Consider the following 23,964-nt stretch of genomic DNA (forward strand, 5'->3'; position numbering starts at 1 on the left):
TATATATATATATATATATATATATAGGTTTGGGAAATAAAAGTAAAAGAACATACAAATCTATGTACATCCACTTGTAAATGATGTCCTTATAATTACTCTTAATCATAAATAGACATGATTGTACCTATACAATACATAACCCATCAAATCCATTTAATGTGAAGTTTCTCAAAATGAATTAAATTATTTGCTTAGAAAGGAATGTGCGGAAGTCAAATTTTATAATCCCACCCCTATTATGCTCATGTTGTTGATTAATAACTTTATTATTATTATTATTATTATTATTTGCTTAATTATCGATGTTCTTTTGACAAATATTAATGCATTCAATAATTTAATGTACTCAATTTATTTGTATGTATGTTACTATATTTATCATTTAAATATTATTTTCAGCACTTGCAGACAAATGGTGTCCTTCTTTTGAACTAAACTCGGGTGCAAAAGGTGAAACTATTTCATCAAACCAGGTTTTTTAAAGGAAGAACAATGTTAAAACAAAGCAGGCATTGGCTTCTGCTGGACACAAAGCCTAACAAACCACCTGTATCCAACACACCGCCTTTCTTTTTATTTGTATTTGATTAGCAGTTAGTAACTGCCAGTTACTAAACAGACGCTTTTTTGGTAAAGCTGTTATTCCCGTTGCTAGGCAACTAGCAAAACCTCCATCTGAAGCACAACACTCTTATAAAAAAAAGATGTTTCAAGTAAAATTGTTTGTTCTTCTAGTTTCAGAGGAGAAAGACACAGTTAAGGAACACTATAATTTAGGATTATTTGGTGTCTTAAATGTTAAAAACCATTAACATCTTTATATCATAATCTAATAATAAAGTGCTTTCAAACTTATATTATTGTCCTTATTGTAGTCACACTCATTTTCTATACAAACTTTGTGCTTTTCTTGTTGATAAATTAAAAAAAAAAACCCAGTACAACCACTAAAACTCTGTTCTATTTACACCAGGAAAATTCAGATTATTGCTGAACCTGAGAGGAAGAAATACTTTAAGAAGGATTCAAAAAAAGAAAGAACAAAAAAAGACTTACGTTTTTGCATCTCTGCGTTACTAAAACACGCACAATGAAAAGATAAAATATAAAAAACACACAGTGACATGTTTCTGAACCCCTCTAAAACATCTTTAGATCAGTTTAGCTGGACTTATCCATCACTAATAAACAGTTTTTACCTAACCTAATCACAAACTTTTACTCAAGCATTTATTAATTAAATTTCCCTCTAGCTGTGTTTTAGGTATTACATTTGTGGATCATCATTCACACTAGGCAAGTAAACCACATTTGCGCTACAATCGCGTCAGATGTGAAAAACCGTTGTGGTGATGCGTTTAGGTTCTTGTGAAGAACTACAATGCAGATCGGGAAAGAAAACGAGGCTGTTACTGGTTAGAATCTGGCAAATGAACCATGAGCATCACTTCCTGTTGGTTCACAGAGCATGCATCCCTCTAACCTCTGTGGGAAATCTTGCCTCCTACAAAATGATGTTGCCTAATATAACAGGATTGTAAACTTGACCCATCAATTACCAGAGCACAGAAGTGTGTGGCTTTTCCATCAGCTGTGGTGCTGAGTTTCAATTCTACATTTCAAAACTTAATACTAATCAGTTTTATTCCACATTTTTTGACTGTTCAGAACAAATTCAGGCAAATTTTAGCATCCAGATAAACTCCCTCTGGTGGAGAAACCCCCAAATTTTTTCTGGGTAAATGTCAAGCAAATAAAAGTTGACCTTTATAATTCAGGCATTTTTAGCAATAAAGTTATAGCTGAAAATCACATTTACAAATTATGGAACGCAATCTAAACTTGTGATAGTAATCCCTTTTTTTTTAAACTAAACATGAAGGCATTTTTATACTGCAAGTTCTTTGTTTCCAATTAAATTTTAGATGAAAATCAGGTGGTTTATTAATGTACAGCATATAGTTTTAAACATTGAAACGGTACGTTGTTGTGAAGTTTGAAAACTTTGTAGGCATTCAGGGGTCAAAGGAATGATCACAGCTAATTAAAATAAGTAGGAGACATGCACGGGATCATTCACAGTCCTTTCATTATTCAAGAAACAGGTGATATGCAGGAATATTACATTGAAATGGTGAGGGTGTCTTGTTACTATAGTTACAAAGACAAGGCTCTAAGAGAAAAAAAACATGATCCATAGCAGACTTTGCTTTGATTGCAGTGTTAACATTGTGCAAAATGCCATCAGACCTGAAGTACTACATACAGAACAGGAACTGCGTCTCAACCTAACAAGTAAACGAAAAAAGAAAAAAAAACTGCTAGCACATTAATTATGAAGTAAGAATAATGTATTTATGATGCTTTAACAAACACATTAACAGTTATTTTTAAAAATAGAATCTTTGACTATTTCATCATTTTGTCTGCTTGAGGCATTGAACTAACATAAACAAGATGTGCTCCCTCTGTAGCAAAAAGTAGTGCAATAGAATATCCATCAGTGAAGGTTCTCATCCAACTGGATAGAAAACCTAATTTGTGCCATGGTCCAAAACAGTGTAGTACTCTGCGCTGTGCAGCTCCCGATTAGCAGTAATTTCTTCCTCTTGAATGTGGACGTCAAATCCTACAGAAGAACACACACAGATCAGCCTCTGAAACTTAATGGCATACAGAATTTTTTTTTTTTCCTTTCTGAACGAACTGAGTTTGAGACTATTGGGAACGGAAAAGAACTGCCAACGTAGCCAGAGACTTGAGAATACAATGATTTCTTTTTTTAAACTCAAATGCAAAAAAAGTCGCCAACCTTGCAGCTGTCAAGTCTGGATAGAACATGGGGGCTTTGTTTAAAGGTGAAGTTGGAAAATTGAAACCAGCAGCTCACAGCAGCACATCTTTAGGATAAACTCGACTACACCATTAGTGTGCATGAAAAAAAAAAAAAAGAAAATAAACACACAGCACCACCTACATCTTTGCTAAAAGGTTCTTCAGGTAGGAAGCTTTCACAGAAGAAAACCACCTTTTGGCACCAAAGTGGTAACACCCGTGGAGAGATCCTTTTCACATGTTTAAAGATGGATTTGATTATAACTTGCTGAGTACCTGGGCTGTGATCTGCCACACCAGGAGCTTGGCTGAACTGCTGTAGATAACAGTTGTTCTGAAGGAATGATCCACTGGTGGTTAGGCAGGGGGAAGTCTCACACAAGTCCTCAGAGAACACTTGATGAGGGCAAGGTGCAGCAAACCTGAAATATTTGCAGAAATCAGTAAATACTTGCTAAAAGTTGGAAAAAAAGAGCTCTTCTGATGGAGTTGCATCACTTCTTCGTGGCCATTTTTGATGTTTTCCTGCCTCGTTAGCTTTGGTGTGGGTGTGTCTCTTCTTAAATCTATAAATCAGGTTTCCATGTGGGATCGGAGCTTTCCTTCTCCATGCTCTGCTGGACTCGTGCCTCAGCCGTGTGCTTCATTCAAGCAACAGCAATTACCTGCACCTGCTGCTATAAAAGTGCAGCCAGTTTGTTACTGCTGGGATTTGGTGCGAACAGCTTGCCGCTATGCCTCTCGTTAGTGTTTATTAGTCATGTGGCTACTTTAATTAATCAGTTTTAGCTATGCTGCAGAATCTTGACTTTGCGAGTCACCACTAATGGTGCAGATCGAGTGTGTGTTTTGCGCGTGAAACTTTTATCTGTCTTTATTTGCCAGTGCTGAGACAAGGTCAGGGTTTTGTAAAAAAACTAACCACTTACTGTTGCTGCAGGTTAAAAAAAAAACTAAAAAAATGGTAACAACAAAAAGCTTTCAGTAAATACAGCACACATGCTGGGGCAGTATTAGCATTGCCCCCCTTCCAATTGTAAGGATGTTCTGGGTTTAAACTGTTACTGGGCTGACAGCTTTGAAATAAATCTGTGAAAGAGCCCTGCTGTGCTCTTGGGCACTTAGATTAATTGCCGGTTTCACCACCTCTGTCTTAACCCTGTACCCTGCCTTTTACCACACACAAGCTGAAGTGGACAAGTGGACTGCAACTTGAAAAAAATTATTTAAGTGGGTAATGCTTACATCTATTTTTAAGATGTTTGTATTTATTAAAGGCTAGAATTTGATTGATCTTTCCTATAAACACATTCTCGAGCGCTCATTTTTATTTAGTATGTGTAATCCAAGCTCTAGTTTCCTTTCCTATCCTTAATTTTTGCTGAACATACCAAAAGTATTGGCTCACCTACTTGACTCACATGTGAACTGAAGTGCTATTCCATTCTTAACCCCTAGAGTTCAATACGATGTCAGACCACCTTTGGCAGCTATTACAGCTTCAACTCTTTTGGGAAGGCTGTCCAGAAGGTTGAGGAGTGTGTTTCTAGGACTCCTTGACCATTCTTCCAAAAGCGCATTGGTGAGTGAGGTCACACACTGATGTTGGTGGAGAACGCCTGGCTCTCAGTCTCTGGTCCAATTCTTCCCAAAGGTGTTCTATCTGGTTCAGGTCAGGACTCTGTGCAGGCCAGTCAAGTTCATCCACACCAGACTCTGTCATCCATGTCTTTATGGACCTTGCTTTGTGCACTGGTGCACAGTCCTGTTGGAAGAGGAAGGGGCCCGCTCAAAACTGTTCCCACAAGGTTAGGAGAATGGAATGGTCCAAAATGTTTTGGTATCCTGAAGCATTCAAAGCTCCTTTTCACTGGAACTGAGGGGCCAAGTCCTGAAAAACAACTCATCATAATTCTTCCTCCACCAAATTTCATAATGTAGTCCGAAGTGTACCGTTTTCCTGGCAACCTCCAAACCCAGACTCGTCCATCAAATTGCCAGATGGAAAAGCGTGATTCATCCCTCCAGAGAAGGCTTCTCCATTTCTCTAGAGTCCAGTGGCGGCGTGCTTTACACCACTGCATCTAACGCTTTTCATTGGACTTGGTGATGTGTGTCTTGAATACAGCTGCTCGGCCATGGAAATCCATTCCAAGAAGCTCTCTGCGTTCTGTACTTGGGCTAATCTGGCGGTCACAGGAAGTTTGGAGCTCTGTAGCAATTGACTGTGTATCTTTGCACAATGCTCTTCTGCAACCGCTGACCCCTCTCCGTTACCAACCACTTGGTGAATGAGTTGCTGTTGTTCCCAAACTCTTCTATTTTGTTCTGATAGAGCTGAAAGTTGACTGTGCAATATTTGGGAGCGAGGCAATTTCACAACTGGATTTGTTGCACAGGTAGCATCCTATGACAGTTCCACGCTGGAATTCACTGAGCTCCTCAGAGCGGCCCATTCTTCCACAAATATTTGTAAAAACAGTCTGCATGCCTGAGTGCTTGATTTTATACACCTGTGGCCAGGCCAAGTGATTAGGACACCTGATTTTGATGATTTGGATGGGTGAACAAATACCTTTGGTAATATAGTGTATCTTACAGTAATAGCAAAAGTTAAAAACAACTTTACATACATTTGTGTGGAAGTCTATTTTTTGGGATAAAAAACATAAAAAAAAAACACAACGGGTGTTTTTGTTCCAATGTTATTCTGTGTTTTTCCTTCTAATTTTTTTCAACGACTGCAAAAGCAAAGAACTCCAATCAGGCTGGGCTCTAACCTCAGCTACTCATGAAAAGTATAAGATGAGCTGCAATGAAAAATTGAAAAACCACAATGTGACTGTGTAATAAACATGATCCGTGTCTGTTTTGTTTATGTGCTCGTCACCATATTGACAGACTGTTTTGTTCGTCCTACTTTATCCACAAACAATGCAAAGCAGAACGTTGGGGAAGTATTAAACATTAATCAGGATGAACGGTTTATTTTCGTTTGTGGTGATGCAGAAAATGAGATACTGTTGGACTCTGCAGGGGCAAAAGTACACAAAAACGCCCCAGACAAAAATGATCAAACATCCCAAGAACTTATAATTGTAAAAACAAACTCCATAGAAATCCCTTATATCATTACTCTCTCTGTTGGAGTGAACCAAGTTGTTGGAGTAATGCAAGTAAGTTATAGACGTGTCCTTATCTTCTCTCTTTGGGACTAAAACTGTTGTAGTCCTAAAAATATTTGAGCGAAAAACAAAAAAAATTAGATTGCAAAACAACTACAAATAAAAAATATAAATCTTAAAAAAAAAAAAAAAAATCTCACAAAAGCATCCAAGTCGCCCACAAACTTCGCTGCTTGTTATTGGGATTCACTCACAGACAAAAAATAATAATAAACAGTTCATATTTAATAATTCTCAAACATTTTCCTCTGTAATGTTTGTGGATAAAGTAAGTAGGAAGAATAAAGGAGACTGGCGATATCGAGACGAAAGCATAAACAAAATAGACGCGTTTATGACACGGACACTTTGTGGCTTTTCAGCTTTAAGTTGCAGCTGATCTCATAGTTTTCATGAGTAGCTGAGGTTAGAGCCCAGCCTTAGAAACACCCATGTTTTTTTGTAAATACAAGAAAAAATTTGAACGCAGATCACCTGTTTTTTTTTTTTTAATTGAATGCAATACGCTTCCATCCATTTGAAACAGGTCCTTGTAAATCTGCAGAGTTCCTCTTGGCATCTAAACCATTTGAACTTTACAGTTTCCAGTACAGCTAATGAAACCTTTGAATGTACACAATATGGTTCTGATACAGTGGTTGTCACACAATCATTTCCTTACCAGCTTGATATTTACACTACTTACAAGTTATTTAATGATACACTTCGCCCTCCTGTTGTGTCATACAATTGTATGTTTACTCATAAATTTATTACATTTTGAAAAGTGGCAAGAATAACTAAAGAAGAATCCATCCTCCTGTATGTTGATGCAAATCAGTTGTTTTACTTCACTACAATGAACTTTTGAGTTATCTTTCTAAAGTTGTTATAGCATGTAGGGCATTGATTTAAAGGCAGCTTAATTTATTTTCCTCTTTTAGATTTATTGCAATATAAATAATATGTTTTTAAAAAGTGTAGGTTCTTTTTTGCAGAAGAACATAAATCATTTAGACAGATAATTAAACTTACAAAAAAAACTATAGAACATTTGGAGGCTGATGGCCTTTTTGTTGGTTATGATTATGTAAAACCTTTAAATGTAAAAAAAAAAAAAAAAAATTTTTTATAACAGCAGGCCAAATTAAGCAGAAGGTGAAAATGTTTGCAGAAAATAAAAACAAGGATTTTTAAATCGGATTTAACATGCACAAGTAGCTAAAGTCTCAAATGTAAACATAAACATCATAATGCAACACAATCTCCAGTACCTGGGGCCATCTTGAATGGGTAACAAATGAGTCAGGTGAGGATCGCCGAAGGAGTCGTGTCCTTGTGCTGCAGCTGAGGAACAGGATGACAGACACTTCAGGGCTGTGAATCTAATGGATAGGCCTTTTATGTGCACATCGTTTCAGAGGGATATGTTTATGTAAGTTTCCTCCCTGATATCAAGCGCATTTATGCAAACAGGACAAAGTTACATACCAGAGAATGAGTCATGAGAGGCACCAGGAGATAAGTTGTCTTGGCTTGCCAGAGGGGAAGTGTTTGGCTGAAGGTGTTGGATAGTTAAACAATCTGTAAGTGTGTCCAGACTTCCATCAGTGTAGGATTTCATCTGTCGAAACAATACACGTGTGTAAAAAAATAGAAACGATTATGATCAACTTTTGATATTCATTTACATTAAAAGATCTTTTAAAAGAAAACATAAAAAAACACTAAATACGTACAAGTTTTTGATACTTGATAAGGCACAGGAAAATATGATGATGAATTTCCTATTGTCTGCTAAAGCTTCCTGCTGTGGTAATGGTTTCATGGTCTGGGCTAGATGGTTCTATCAGGTAGTAGGCTAAATGTTTTTTTTTAAAACCCACTGTGCTAAATTATATTTTGGTGATTTTGACATGTCCTCGAGGCATTTTTCTGATGCTAGAGGACATATATGAAGAACATTAAAAGTCTTCTTTATTCCAATCACTGTAAATCTAGAGCAGCTGATAAAATGCTGTTTAAAAAAGATACAATTGGTGGGCTACAAGCTCCCTGCCCCGCTCCATTCTGATGCGTCCACTTATTGACGACTAGATCCACGTACATCTGCGTTTAAACGGTACAGCTGGATAGCTCGGATATTTCTCGCCGTTTTTGTTGCACAGGTAATGTTAGGTTGGGGTTGTGAGTGGCTGTAAGCTTGTGGATTGGAGTGTAAACAGATGGACAACAGGATGTGTGGGCGGGCCTACTCCGCCCCAACAATCTAGCCCACAACTCAGATCGGAATTTCTAAAGAACTACTGCCGCTCTGCAGAAACTATGTCCTGGAAAACAACACGTTTTCAGATTCTGGCTAAAAACAGCATAATTATAATTAAAAGACCACTGGGACACTTTGGAAATCGATCAAAAGATGATCTGAGACTTTTAAGAGAAATTCCAAAGTATCAAAACCTTCAAAACTTCCCACTAAATACACAAAATCTAGAAGAAACGAATAAATAAAGGAGGTTTAATGCTCATGTGATGGAATGGAAGAAAACCCACAAACACTCAGGAAATGAAGCTGTTCCGTTCGGATAAATGCAAACAAATTTCTCCAAGTTGAAAAATAGTACTGATTAACCCAACTTTTTCATCATAATTTCTACAAAGAAGAAAAATCCCATCATAACAACACCTGAAGACCCAGCATTTTTGATAAACAGAAATTGTTTCACCCATCTGTACAGTGCTCCATGGAAACAAAAAGGAAGTTAAAAATACTTTGGTGACAAGACAGAGCATCTGTTTCTCAAATCCTGTCAGACTACAACAGTTGCTATGCAGTCCTGAAAAAAAATCATGTTTGTATATTGTCCCGTGTAAAATATTTTATTTATGAAGAAGGGTTGTGTAGTAAAGATATGCATGACACATATTCCAGCCTGTATACACATCTTGTTCTACAAAATGTATGTTTTGTCAAACTTTTCTATGGGAAGAAGGAAAAATATTTTTTTTTAAAACACATTTTTTTCAGGTTTTTTTTTTCTTTCTTTTTTGTCTCATTCATTAGTATTAGAAAAATACTCTCTCATAATGGGTAGGGATGGGCATCAATGCCAGAAATCAGTGTTTTTCAAGTTTTGACAGTTTGATTTGATTCACGTTTTATTTTCTTTTTTAAAATTCTTTTCAAATTGCTTGGTTAAGAAAAACATTTTTTGCCATCACTAGTGAAGAAAAATGGAACTTTCATTTAAAAATTAGAATTTCTTACACTGTAAACCAAATGAAATCAATGTTTGACTTTAACTAATCCCAATCTGCTAAGATGCACTCCATCTTTACGACTACTCACTACTACTACTACTACTACTACTACTACTCACAGCGTCTCTTATAAAATGTAAATACTTTCAAGTGCATAGGTGAGTGTCTCTCCCTCTAATGTAGACAACTACATACATCTTTTTTAATGGGAATTAAAAACAAACAAACAAATAATTAGTAAAATATTTCCTTCCCTTCTTTTTAACTTTGTCTCAAGACTGGCCTTAAAAAAAAGGAAAAATCTGTGTCTGAGTTGATTACATTTAATTTAGAAAGAAACAGTTTTTTTGTCAAAACCATACAAAACACTCTAGAGGTTAATTGAAGTTTGAGAAAGACTGAACACATTTTTTTCAATCAACTTAAGCAAACTTTTTTTACCGGTTTATAATGGTGGTTAATTGTTGGTAAAATTAAATCTGAAGTTACTAATAGGATTAGAAAGCATAGTTTTTGTGCATGAAAGAAAAAAACAACAAAAAACTGACAAATGTAGGAAAAAATTTGTGTTGATCGCTCTAGAATATTTGACCTCAAAAAACATAATTTCCAACTGTAGCCAGAAAGACTTCCTTTTGTTGGATTGCTCATATAAATAATTAACTCATAATAGTACAATAAGTCAAGAGTTCATCTTTTGTAAATATGAAGATGCAGAATTTAAAAAGGAAATTGTGTACTTAAAAAAGAGGAAAAGAAATTGTGGAACTCTTTGCGATTTCAGTCAATTAAGTCAAGTAAAATCGGTAATAATAGTATCTGTGCAGAGACTCTTTTGGTCCTAAGCTTATGTCGCCATAGATACAGACAAAGATGAGTTGTTACTAAAAAAGAAGACAATTTACAAAATCTTCTAAATCCTTAACTTAAAAAAAATACTTTTGGTGTCCAGCAAAGGCTGAATATGGTTTAAAAATCATCAACTATTTAGTCTTTTGTCTTCTAAACATTTATGACAAAATAAAAATAATAATCATGACACATTTAAAATATCTCAAATCGAAAAACCCTGTTCTGTGCCTTTTTTCCCTAGCAACTCATCTTTGTCTGTATCTATGGTGACTTATGCCTCAAAGCAAAGGAGCATGTCATGCATGCATGCTAAAATATGAACTTGAACCCTGCACTGCTGTAAAAGTAAAGTAATGGAGAGGCTTCCAGTGGAAAATGGAAAGCAGAGATATAACAAACAACATAATTGTGAGTAATTTTCTGAGATCTATTTCTGTCATCTCGGCTCATGCATGCGCTAGGTGTTTCCATCAAACGGCACCTTTAATTAAATTTAATCTATGTTCAGCTATAGTGTGGAGCTCACAGGGATAAGTAGCCTGTCAGAATTAATTAAAATAGATCAAAGCACAGTAGAAGTTTAGTGTCTGAAAAATACTTGAATTTTTTTTATTTTGACTTGATGGTACGTATGGATCCATCCATCCATCCATCCATCCATCCATCCATCCATCCATCCATCCATCCATCCATCCATCCATCCATCCATCCATCCATAAATCTATACATTTAGATATATCTACATAAGTTTTCTCCAACAATATAGGCAAAAGAAAAACAGGAAAGTATTATTGTACAAAGCACTTGCCTTCTTGCGTAACTGTCGCTCTCTTGTAGAGTGGGATTTCAAATGTTTCCTTAATGAACTGGGATCAGTGTAACGCTTTGCACAGCCAGGAACCTGACATGCGTACGGCTTCTGCACAACCACAAACAAACATGTATGGAAAAGGTGCGCAGAAAAAGAGGATTCATAACAATCCATATTCTTCTGCTAGGGTGTCACTCACTGTGTCCAGGTGTGTGCGCTGGTGTTTGGCTCTGTCACTGGAGTTGCTGAAAGCCTTGTGGCATCCTGGGTGCTGACACAGATAGGGTTTCTCCCCCGTGTGACTGCGCAGGTGGATCTTCAGGTTTTCAAGTCGAGAAAATGCCTTCTTGCAGCCTTCAAACTGGAACCACGTTAAAAACAAAACAAGGATATTCAGAGCTATAGATCGGAGGACCTCACATCAAAATCTTAAACTCAAATTCACAACACTGAAACTATACTTTATGGCTCGAAGAACATAATGCATTTTGGCTTTCAGGGTGACCAAATAGTTTGTCGAAAACACAGACATTTTAATTATTTAGGCTTTTTGGAAATTCACTTTTAAATATACATTTTACAATGATGTTATTACAAATAACTATTCCTTTTATTACTACAACCTGAGCTCTTAGAAGAGGTAAATAGACAATTTAATAATCATAAGAATAGTGTCAAAACATATAGCAATAGGTTTCTTGCTTTTTTGACAGTAACATATCGTATAAATATGTTTATAATTATAAATAATTCTATGCATTCTATGCATGTGTGGAGTTATGGATGCCTGACTGAGAAGCTATGCAAAAATTGCCCTTTGGAATGTTAATAAAGTTCTTGTTAAATAAAATTCTTAATCAGTGCAAAATGTTATGAATTTTTACATATGATGACACTTTATTTCTGATTGTTTAAAAGATTGAAATAAACAATTTTATCAAACAAAATGAAATAGAAGTATTAACAATAGGAGAATTTTGTATAATCCAAATCCAAAAACTAGAATTATCCAATTATAAAATAATGATGTCACCAGCAGGGGTCAGTATTTCAACATATAATACCAGGTTTCTGTTTTCAACAGTTTGTCCTGTGTCACCTTGACAGCAGTTGTCAGACATCACTTTTACTTGTATTTACTTTAGTAAAGTATTAGAAGTACATTCATAGTAAAACAGATGGCTTTTTTAAGGAATTCAACTGTTTATGAAGACAGAAGTGCTGTGTTCACATTAGTTGAAATTTTCTGAAGCATAGAGTGACTAATGACTTCACTGCTCAAAAATGCCACTCAAAGGTTTTTCGTTGTAATCCTAAAGTATTTGCCCCCCCTTCTCCCTGCAGCTCCCTGCTTACAGAGAGTGGGTGATTGGAATGTCCTTTCGGACCATGTCTAATAAAGTTATTCTTCCTCCAACACCAGATTCCTGGCATACTGAAACCTCTTGGCCATCACTGCAAAAACAAATTACTTTTTATTTTATTTTTCTTCATTGATTTAAATTCTTGCCATTCTTTCTTGTCAAAATAGATCTTTCCAGTCAACTTCTCATCTCAAAAACTTTAACAAGCCCATTTCTGCTTTAGAGAAAACTGAATAGAAAGTTAATTTCCAGGAAAACGGCGGTTCATATTGAAAACTCTGTGAACTGTGTCACTTCATAGAATGTAATTTGGAGGTTGTACAGGCTAAATGCCTTAAACCTGGTTCCAAACTGGTAAATAAAAAGGAACAATTCATTATCCAGGTAAATGTTCATTGATAAAGATGATCAAATGGACTTAAAAACAAGCAACTAAGACAGAGTCAAAAGCAGAGTTAGTGCACAATTGGGGCAAAATTTGAGGTCAGTCTAGTAAGGTAACTGCATAAGTCACTTAGTGGAAAAAAACTCAACAGGAATATACGTCTGATCAGAGCTTTGAGGAAACACAATAAAACGTTTTTCTGCCTCACAAGTGGAAACAGACAGCAAAAGATAAGAGTCACTGATTTACATATCTGCATTATAGCCATGTCTTTGTGCAACAGTTCCTCTTTTTGTCTAGTAACCTAAAATCTTGTCATGAGCCAATTCCTGTTCACCCCTCCAAAAGCATTTGAGTGTACATGAGCTCTAACATGCTGCTGAAGCTTCAGCCAGCACTGTATCCCTCCCCTCCTATGTCAGACTTACTTCTCTCTTTAGCAAAAGATCCTTTTTAGTCTTGAATTTAAAAGAACACACACAAAAAGAATTGCTTTCTTTGCACGAACTAAATATTTTTAAACTTCCAAAGCAGATGTTGGGCCAAAAAAAAAAAACCGTATGGCTCCACAGAGAGGATGAGAGTAACAGCCAGCATGTGACAGGTCCTGGCAGGAACTCGTGCCCTGGCTGCACAATGACAGCTGCAGTCTGTGCAAGCAGACGTTTTCCAGTGCCCACCTTTACTCGAAGGTCAGTTCACATCATGTCTGTTGCATGACGTTTTCTCTATTATAAATCATGCAGTTTTTCTTATGTTTCTATTGATTATTTCGTCTAAAATATGACTAAATAAATCAAATGAAAAAAGAGATACATCCTAAACAAAAAAAGTTATGTCAGCTCTAAAAAAAAAAACATTACAGGAACTGTCCCAAAACTGGATCAATCAATGTTAACAGCCTTAAAAAAATAGAATTATCAAGATTTATCAAATCTAGACCTTGGTCCTTTTTGAAATTTAGAATTACTTTTCAAATATTTAGGATTTACCCTTTGTCTAGTATGACGGCACGACAGAGTTTTAGGGCCAGTTTACAATTTTTTTTTTTTTTAAATTACGACTTTTAAGTCGTAAATTTATGAGAAAGAAAGTCATAACTGTTAAATTACGAAATTTTAAGTTGTAAATTTAAGAGTTTTATCTCGTATATGTAAGACGTATGACATATTTTGAACAATCGTTTAGAAAAAATTGTGAAGGAAAAAATGCATTTCCCAGTGTTTGCTGCTACATCAGGAGAATCTTTACAGAGCAAATCAAAGCTTACATAAAATACAAACTACTGTTGCGTGCAAATGTAGCAGAATCTAAACAAGTAAGTCTCATTTGAGATCATTATTTTTGTAAAAATAACTATTACCAAGCGCATGATGGTACACATTGGAGGAAAATCTCATCACATCTTTTTTTTTTTTTTTTTTTTTTTTTTTTTTTTTTTTTTTTTTTTTTTTTTTTTTTTTTAACTTGTCCTGTCCAACAGCTAGGCAAACAGATGAGAGCTGAGGGCCTCTTGTGTTGGACATATTTTATTCTAACAAGAGGGGTTATTCATCTTCAGACAAACCAAAGGTATGTCTGAATAAACCCCTTTTGTAATTGAGGCCAAACTTTATTAATTTCAATCATGTTTGAAAATCTTTGGTGTTGGACCGGACGGAAAAGGAAAGAGGGGAACAAGAGAGAGGGACGTTAGAGAGAGGGGGGGGTAGGAGGGTGATAATAGGAGGGGAAGGGGGGTAAGACCATGAAGCAGCATAGAGCAGACAGGTTTACTGGTTGTTTATCGTTACGGTACGGTTCAAATGTAGTACAAAAAGGGCGGGGCCTGTTCACACACACTCAAATATTATCAACACACCTGCTAGCCGCAGAAATGTCCACATGTCAGCATGCACACAAAACAGATAGTGTTCACGAACGCATACCTATGCCTTTAAACCAACTAGTGTGAAATCTTTCATTCATTCAATCATGCAAACTATTAGTGCAAAGGTGAGCTAACACCTGTGCTCAGGTGAGTGTTTATGTTCTTCTAAAATGGATGGTGGAATGTGAAAAGAAGGAGGAGGAGCGCCCAGCCACCCCCACACCCATACCCCCGCCGCAGCAGCAGCGGCAGCCGGAATTCCCCCAGCGCCACACGGGAACAGGCAGGGAACAACCGCCCCCCGGGCGACCAAGACCGCCACCCAGGCCAGGGCCAGCAGGACCGCCGCGAGGCCCCCAGAGCCAGAGAGCAGGGAAGCGCAGAGGGAAAGAGAGCGCCGCCCCAGCCCAGCCAGGAAAGCAGCCCCCCGCCGCGCCGGAAGAGCCCAACGCAGGGCCCCACCGGAGAGGGACGCCCACAGCCCCAGACGAGCACCCCACCACCACCCAGGAGTTCCGGGCATCCCCCCGCCCCGACCCCAGGTACGAGCCAGGACCCCCCAAGGGAGACCCGCTCCGCACTCCAGGCAGCCACCCACCCGGCCCACGGTTGGTCCAGGTAGGAGCAAGGCAGGGGCCCGCCGCCCCCGCCCAGGAGGGGGGAACCCCGGGGAAAAAAGGGCGGCCCATAAGGGATGTTATAAATATGGCCCGACCAGGCTCGGCCATGTTGGAAGTTTGGCGGGGCCCAGCGCCCAGGGGCAAGGACCAGGACCCACCCCCCAGGGACACGAACACCCCCGGCTCAGGTGTAATGTGAACCCCCCACCGCGCGGAGAGAGCACCGCCGGGCCCAGGGAGCCGGCACCCAAGGGACACGGCCGCCATCGCCAAGAGGCCCGCACCCCCCACCAGGGACAGGGTAGGGGACAGATGGACCCAGGTCCCACCTTCCTTGTAAAATGTGTGTGCGTGTATGGGTGTTTGAGAGGGTGTTTGTGTGCATGTGTGTGTGTTTATGTTTGAATGTATATATTGAAGGGGGAGGGGTGTGTGTACTAAGGGGGGTGCAGTTAAAATTGGCGAGTAGGGCACTAAGGGGACATCTCCTGATTACTCACAGTGATGTCCCCTCACCCTCCACACCAAGGGGCCCTAAATGTCTAAGGTGCGGTTAAAATTGGCGGGTAGGGTGCCAGGAGGACATCTGCTGCTTGCTTGCAGTGATGTCCAAGCACCCCCCCTACCAAGGACCCTACGTGTCTAAGGTGCAAATAAAACCGAAAGAGGGGGGGCCCACTCCATACGGCAACCATAGGAGGGGGGCCACTCCCAAGTAGCCCCCCCCAAGGCGCATCGCAGGCTAAACCCCCCACCCCCTCACCCTAATATGAGGTTATATAAGGAAGGGGGTAAGTTGGGGACAGCTGGTAGACTGTCCCCCGGTGGTCAAACAGCCGTCCCCCAGCCCACCCCCAGCAAAGGGGCCAGGGCCACCCAGCCCAGGGGCCCACCCCCGGAGGCGCCGACACCCCAGGCCCGGCACCACCCACCCCACACAGAGAGAGAGGAGCCAGAAAGCGTCGCCCCCCCCGGAGCAAGCCCAGGCCCCCACCCCCAGACGCCGGCCCTAGAAGAGCTCTGGTCAGGCCTCGACGGGACCGAGGAGGCCAACCGGCCGAGGCAACCACTGATTGCCTCAGCGGAGACCCCGACCCGCCAGCCCCCCCGACCCGTACTAATAATGGCCCCCCCTCCCCCCCAGAACGCCCCCCCACAGGACAGGGCCGACAAGCCCCCCACCCCACCCCACCCCAGACCCCGCAGCCGAAGCGGGTGATACCCAGAGCGACCGGGGGCCCCGAGAGGGTTGTCCCGTCCCGTCCCAGAGCCAGGGAAGGGCCGATCCCAGCCCCAGGTGCAGATGGGCAGCCCATCCGGCGCCGCTGGGCCCCCCCCACCCGAGCAAGGCCCCCCGCCAACCCCCCCCAGCACAGGCAAAGGGACCACCCCCCCAAGCCAAGCCAGACCACCACCCCACCCCCCACCACGCACCCCCACACCCAAGCCCAGAGGACCACGCAGCGCCCCAGCCCGCCCCACCCAGGCACCGGACCCGACCCCCCGACCAACGGAGCCCCCCACCGCCCCCGCCAGGCACCGGAAGCCCCGACCCCCACCCCAAACCACGGCAGAAGGGCAAGGAGCAGCGACGACCAAGCCCTCCACCCCCTAAGTCATGGAGTCAACCACAGGAGACCAGAGAGACTGAATTCTTTCAAAGTTACTTGAGCTTTGGGCTGACATTTTTTCCAAGCTGATATGATCAAACAGCAGATTTCTGTGTTGACTTATGTTTATATTTTTCTTGTTTTTCCAATTTATTAAAATAGTTTTTTTGGCAATACAAAGAGTTATGAAAATGATAGATGCTAATCCTTCTTCTATATCGATGGCACTCATGTCACCAAGCACACAAAGTGACGGTGAGGCAGTGATTGAAACCTTAAGCCAGACTGATAAATCGACACATACCTGCTGCCAGAGAGCCCTGACAGGAGTGCAGAACCACAGTGCGTGCATGTAGCTGTCGGGTAGATTATTATCACAGTGCTCGCAAATGTCTGAGTTACTGAGACCCATCTTGAACATCCTCTGTCCAGTGTAGTAAATTCTGTGAAGAGTTTTGAGATGGATTAGCTGTAGATTTGAACTTTTTGTCAGTTTAAAGGTGTTTAGACAAAGTTCTGACCAGAAGCTTTCATCTGTGCTGATGCTCAAATCTGCATCCCATTTTTTTGTTGGAAGGGCAATATTGTTATCTAAATTGCATAAAAGTTTGTATATTTTGGAGAGAGTTCTATTCATTGAAAAATTAATCAGAGTGGTAACTACATCTGGTAGCTTTAAATCGTCGTCTTTAATTTTATACTTTTTAGTAATACTTGATTTAAGTTGCTGATATTCCAAGAAGTTATTTATTCCATGTTTGTCTTGAAGTTCCTGGGGGGTTATGAATCTTCTATCAATAATTACGTGCTCTAGTTGTTTTATGCCCCCTGCTTGCCAAGCTGGGAAGTGAATCATTTTTTTGTTAATAAGGATGTCCGGGTTGTTCCAGATGGGTGTCATTTTGCACGGTTGAATTGATGATTTTGATATTTTGAGAAATTCCCACCAGGCTGTTAAGGTGGCATTTATATTAATGCTTTTGAAACAATCCTGTTTTTTAACTATTTGGCTAATAAATGGTAGCTGTGACAGGTTGATCTTTCCACATAACACCTGTTCCAAGTCTAACCATGAGTTGGTTTCTGGATTATTTTTTAACCATTTTAAGATATATTGTAATCTATTTGCAAGAAAGTATTTGTGGAAATTAGGTAGTTCTAATCCTCCACAGCTTTTTGCAGATTTTAAAGTTTTTAGACTAATTCTTGCAGGTTTGTTGTTCCATAGAAAGCTTGATATGGATGAGTCTAATGTTTTGAACCATTTTAATGGCGGTTGTGTGGGAATCATTGAGAAGAGATAATTAACTTTGGGTAAGATTTTCATTTTAACCGTGGCTACCTTGCCCATAAGGGACAGAGGCAGGTTGGTCCAGCGTGTTAGATCGTCCTGTATGCTTTTCAGTAATGGGGTGTGGTTTAGCTGCACCAGTTCTGATAGTTTGGGGGAAAAGTAGATACCCAGATATTTGATATTTCCTGTTTTAACTGGAATTGTGAGTCTTTGTTCCATATTCCTGTTGAGTGGTAATAAAACAGACTTATTCCAATTAATGGAATAGTCTGATATGGAGGAGAATTCATTTATGATCATTGCTGTTTCATTTACAGAATGTAAATTCCTTAAAAACAGTAATATGTCATCCGCATAAAGACTAATTTTATGATGGCTGTGTTTGGTTTTTATTCCTATAATGCTCTCATTCTGTCTTATTGCTGCAGCTAAAGGCTCAATGAATATAGCAAAAAGAGAAGGAGAGAGTGGGCAGCCCTGTCTGGTTCCTCTTCCAAGAAAAAACCTGTTTGAAGTCTGTTTATTAGTTCTAACTGATGCATTGGGGTTGTGATATAATATTTTGATCCAATTGATGAATGCTTCTCCAAAACCAAACTTATGGAGGGCAGCAATAAGGAACTTCCAATTAACTCTGTCAAAGGCTTTTTCAGCATCCAGCGATAGTACCGTCATTTCCTGGTTTTTAATGGTGGCAAAGTCTATTATATTAACTAGTCTACGGACATTATCATCCGAGTGTCTGCCTTTGATGAATCCAGTCTGGTCGAAGTGAATTATGTGAGGAGTGATTTTTTCTATTCTCTGTGCTAGTGCTTTGCAGATAATTTTTACATCTGCATTGATTAAAGAAATAGGGCGATAGCTTGAAGGACTAGTGGGATCTTTGTCTGGTTTTAGAAGAAGAATTATGTTGGCTGAGTTCATGTTATGTGGCATTGATTGGCTCTCATTAATAGATGTGACAGTTTTATAAAATGTTGGTGCCAGTTGTTCCCAGAATTCTTTATAAAACTCAGCAGGAAAGCCGTCAGGCCCTGGTGCTTTACCATTAGGCATTAGTAACAGAGCTTCATGAAGTTCAGACGGCGAGAGCGGAGAATCTAAGTTTGTGATTTGATCCTCATTTAGCCTGGGTAGGTTTACATTATTAAGAAATGAGTCAATACTTTGCTCTGACGGATTGATCTGCGGTGTGTACAGGTTTTTATAAAAGTTTTCAAATTCGTTATTAATTTTGACCGGGTCATGGGTGACATTTCCTGTTTGGTCCATAATAGAGGTGATTGATGATTTTTCTCTGTTAATTTTAAGCTGATTAGCCAGAAATTTGCCAGATTTATTAGAGTTTTCAAATCTTTCAAGTCGTAGCCTTTGTATTTGAAATTGTGTTTGTTTATTAATGATGTCATTTAACTGCAGCTTTAAATTTTTCAGATCTCCCAGAATGTGTTCCTGTGCAGAAGCAGCATAAGCAGTCTCCAGGGTTTTGATTTTATTTTCTAATTCTAATAAATCTGCTTTCTCTTTGCGTTTTTTGTGCGTTGAATAAGAAATGATTTTCCCTCTCATGACTGCCTTTGCTGTTTCCCAAAGAACGCACGGTGGGATGTCTGGAGTATTGTTGAAGTCTAAGAAGGTTGCCCACTCTTTTTTAAAGAATTCAAGAAATTCCTGGTCCTTTAACAGAGACGTATTAAACCTCCAGGTTGTACCAGAGGGTGTGGATTTTTCCCTAGAAATGTTTACAGAGACTGGTGCATGATCACTGATAATAATTGGATGGATATTGGAGCTTTGAATATTTTTTAAAAGAGAGTTACTGATTAATAAATAGTCTAAACGGGAGTGTGAATAGTGAACTGGAGAAAAAAAGGTGAACCCTTTAGTGCTTGGGTGACATGAGCGCCACGCGTCGCAGAGACCCAGATCATTCATGTACTGCTTTAGAATACTTGCAGACCGCCATGTACGCTGGTTTGCTGCTGTGCTGAGTCTGTCAAGTTCAGGGTCCAAAACAAGGTTGAAGTCTCCTCCTATAATGATTGTGGAGTCAGAGTGAACTGAGAGTGAGGTGAAGAATCTGTGAAAGAAGGAAGAGTCGTCAACATTGGGACCATAAATACTCACTATACAATAGTCCTTATTCTGAATGGATATATTAATGATTACAAATCTGCCTTCTGGGTCAGTAACTGTATCCTTATGAGTAGAATTAAGATTTTTATTAATTAAAACAGCAACTCCTCTTTGTTTGGAGTTGTAACTGGCAGAGTATATAACTGGAAATTGTAAGCAGCACATAAGGTGATTCAAAGAATCTGATAAATGGGTCTCCTGCAGTAGAGCTATATCTGCTTTTAGACCATCCAGGTGATTTAACACTTTCAATCTCTTTGGCTCAGAGCCAAGTCCACGCACATTCCAGCTAACGATGTTAAGACTGTTCATAACTGCTCTGACTGAAAAGGTGTAAAGCTAAGTGATGCATGTGTGCCAGTCCGTGTGCGCGTGCCCGCATTGAGAAGCGCTGTGCGCGTGAACGTTTTCTGGCTATGTGAGCTGCGTGTCGCGTGCGTCCTATGAGAGCCTGTGTGAGGTGATTGCAGTATGTCGGCGTGTGTGTGCGGGATCGCATGTGCACGCCCCTGTGTGCGCTTGTGTGTGCGCGCGCCCGTTCCGTGCATAAATAAATACTTACCGAGGATGAGTTGCTTCCAGGTGATTTACATATAATGAGGGGGGAGAGGGGGGGGGGAGAGTAAAGGAAAAAAAAAAGAGATAGAAGGGAAAACGAAAACAACAACAAAACAACAATAGAAACATGAGTGGGACTGAGGTGACGAAGAAAAAAAAAAAGACTGTTTTCCTGAGATCGAGGTGTGGATTATTGATGATCCGGTTTTCCATTCATGAAGTAAGTTTAGCGGGTTTCTTCTGGGCACCGCAGATGTTCTCAGCGCGGATCTGAAAGCCTTCAGCACAGCCAGGGGGTGATCTCCGGGTCCCGGAACAGCCGGCCGTCCACGTAAAGTTTGTCAACAGCCACAATCGCTCTCGAACCAGCAGCAAGATGCTTCCTCCTCAGCGGGAACAGGATCTTCCTTCTGCGGAGGATTTCTGCCGGGAACTGGTCATTAACGCTGTAATGCGTGCCTCTCAGTTCCCGTCCGCGGCCCTTCACCATCTCCTTCTGTTTGAAATGTTCGAATTTAGCCACAATAGGACGCGGGCGCTGGTGGTCGGACCTTCTTCCTCCGAGGCGGTGAACCCTGTGGAAGGAGATCTTCTGCACCTCCTCCTTGGGGAGCTTCAGGTGGACCTGTAAAAAGGATCTAACGGTGGCCTCGGGGTCTTCTCCTACCTCCTCTGGAACCCCCGCGACCACTAGATTGTCCCTCATGCTCCTCGACTGAAGATCCAGGAGGGTTTCCTTGATGGATCGGTTCTCCTCGGAGAGACGGGCGGTGTCACTGCTCAGGGTCTTCACGGTCTCTCTGAGGGCCTGGTTCTCCGCTGCGAGCTCCCGCACCTGCTGCTGGCTGAATTCCAGAGACTCCCGCAGACCTTGAAATTCTCTATGGAGGATCTCCAGCAGATTGAGGCGGCCATCAAAGCTGGAGAGCTTTTTGTCAATCGAATCCAGGATATCGCTCATTCCGCTGCCTGGAGAGGACACAGCCCCGGGAGAGTCCTCAGGCCGTTCACGCTTGGCGGAGGGGGTGGTGGTGGCGGTTCTGGGCTTCACCATGTTGCAGGTATTAAAACACTCGTCGATGAAATTCTCCAGGTCCTCCAGGCTGACAGAAGCTTAATACTCTTAACAGGTTATGTTAGTTAGCAGGAAATGTTTTAATATGGCGGAAAAATGAAACAAGATCGAAAATGTTTGTTCAAATGCTTACGCGCCGCCAAGTCGACTCACCACACTCGTCTCGCTGGGTCTCGCGATACTACAGCATCACGCCTCCTACAGCATCACCTAAAAATCTCATCACATCTAACATCGATGCCGAGGAAACTGTACTGCTTAAATAAAACACTAATTCGTTTAGTTTGACATAATTATTTGGAATTGTCTAAAAGCAATTAATTAATTCTTAAGTGTTGAGGATTATGGGAAGAGGATGGAAGTAAAAACACACAAAGACATGAAGCAAAGATGCCAACAACACACAGTAACTACTGCTGCTCTTTGCAGAGAGTGCTAACCATCACAACATCCTCATGACCCTAACCATGGCCCTTCACAACTATCCCACTCATCTTTTAGCCATCCCTTTCCTGTTTGGTGGTAATTATTTTGAACTAGTGATTCCGATTTTGTGTAACCGAATATAAATGTGACATGTTTTCAGCGGAGACAAAATAGATACCACAATTAAATATTTGCTTGTCGTAATGAAAAAAACAACAACTCATATTTCATGCAAAAGAAACAGAGTTGTAAAGAAAATCATACAAAATCAAATTGCAAAAAGCTGATGTCACCTCCTTCCATTAAGCAATCCCTTTAACGAGGAAGTCCATCAATTACCTCCATGATCAGCAGTGAAATGTTTTGTAAAACCTTGTGAAACCTCTAATGCTTCTATCACAATAATGAGAATTGTCCTGTGAGCGAAGAATACCAACAGGCTGATCAATCACTGCTGAAGAGATGGTAGCTGCAGGTTTGGGCTTGCCTTCTCTGTGTGCAGCTTACTAAAAACTGTTTTTTCTGCTAGTTAGGGGATTTATGTAGCAATCTATTTAACTTTTGTGTTTTGGGGGGACAGGCTTTATATCATGTTCTGACAAACATAAAAATAACTTGAGCTTTCCCATCCATCCATCCCACACACTGCAAAAACCGGCCCCTAAGAAATAATTTAAGAATACGCTCCCCATTGGCAGATTTTCTTTAACGGAGTAAAACAAAATCTGCCATTGAAGGAAGAAAAATGGTCTTAAAAATAATTGTAAGAAGGAAATCTCGATTTCTCTAACTCAAAATATTTTGCCATTGAAAATCTTTCTTGAAAAGATTATTTTTCTTGTAAAACAGAAACAATTTTTCTTCAAACAAGACTCTAATTACATTCAGTTTTTGTGGAGCATGCACAACTTTTTAGCTTTTATTTATTTTTCGTTATCAGTCTATTTAAGATACAATGATATTTTGGTATAATCAATCTTCTTAAAAACTTCTGCTAAATTATTAGTGTGATGAAAAATGTTACCGTTTGACGCAAACATAAAACGTTAGGCAACAAGTTGCAACCTACAAAAAGTTATCCCTTGGTGACTGCAGGGAACGAATAACCCTGAAGTGATGGCACCCCTATGGAAACCGAGCTGGTTTCAGCTAATAAGTAAGTATTTTAGAGCAAAAGGTCGACTGCAACTATGCTTGATGTTAATAGTTAACTTTCTGAAGGCTCTGACATTTACCATGCCTGGCCAGTGCTTCTTTAATTACTCATCTAAGTCTGAAGTATTTTTACAGACGGAATACGGAGTAAAATATACGCAATTTTGTTGACAAAAAAGTGTTTAGATTTTTATGTCAGAAACATCAACAAGTTCTGTGGCCACAACAGCTAATAGAGGGAAATGTCATGAAAGATATGAATCCTTCCAGCTATGATTGAAATCTATCAAGCTGTTACTAATACATTACAATAAGTTTAAAATCTGACATAGTGTCTCAAAAAAAGTTTAAGAAATTCATATCATGGGTGTATAATAAGACATTTGCCAACTTTTGCTAGCTACTTGTTTTTGTCATCACTAGAGGAAGCCAGAGAAATTTCACTCCATAACAAACATTTGGTTTGCAGAATCCAAACCCATGAATCAACGGCTAGAAATTTAACGTCAGCCATAATTCAGCCACAGTTGGAAACATCTTTG

At 40.0% G+C, this 23,964-nt stretch overlaps 1 protein-coding gene across 4 annotated transcripts in view; it reads right to left on the reverse strand.

Moving 5' to 3' along the window:
- Positions 1 to 2,074: 2,074 nt before the first annotated feature.
- Positions 2,075 to 23,964, reverse strand: part of glis3 (GLIS family zinc finger 3) — a 28,760-nt gene continuing 6,870 nt past the window's right edge. For 2 of the 4 annotated variants that reach the window (XM_011481703.3, XM_020707383.2), the window contains exons 5-10: positions 11,126 to 11,287; positions 10,924 to 11,034; positions 7,494 to 7,626; positions 7,277 to 7,349; positions 3,115 to 3,260; positions 2,075 to 2,632 (exon numbers count right to left, since the gene is read on the reverse strand). In XM_011481703.3, the coding sequence (XP_011480005.1) occupies positions 2,538 to 2,632; positions 3,115 to 3,260; positions 7,277 to 7,349; positions 7,494 to 7,626; positions 10,924 to 11,034; positions 11,126 to 11,287 (720 nt within the window). In that variant the 3' untranslated portion in view covers positions 2,075 to 2,537. Of the gene's footprint in view, positions 2,633 to 2,815; positions 2,921 to 3,114; positions 3,261 to 7,276; positions 7,350 to 7,493; positions 7,627 to 10,923; positions 11,035 to 11,125; positions 11,288 to 23,964 lie in introns of all 4 variants that reach the window. The other 2 variants (XM_023960353.1, NM_001163805.1) reach the window with 2 other exon arrangements.

The sequence above is a fragment of the Oryzias latipes genome, chromosome 12, assembly GCF_002234675.1.
Source record: "Oryzias latipes chromosome 12, ASM223467v1".
Classification (NCBI taxonomy): domain Eukaryota; kingdom Metazoa; phylum Chordata; class Actinopteri; order Beloniformes; family Adrianichthyidae; genus Oryzias; species Oryzias latipes.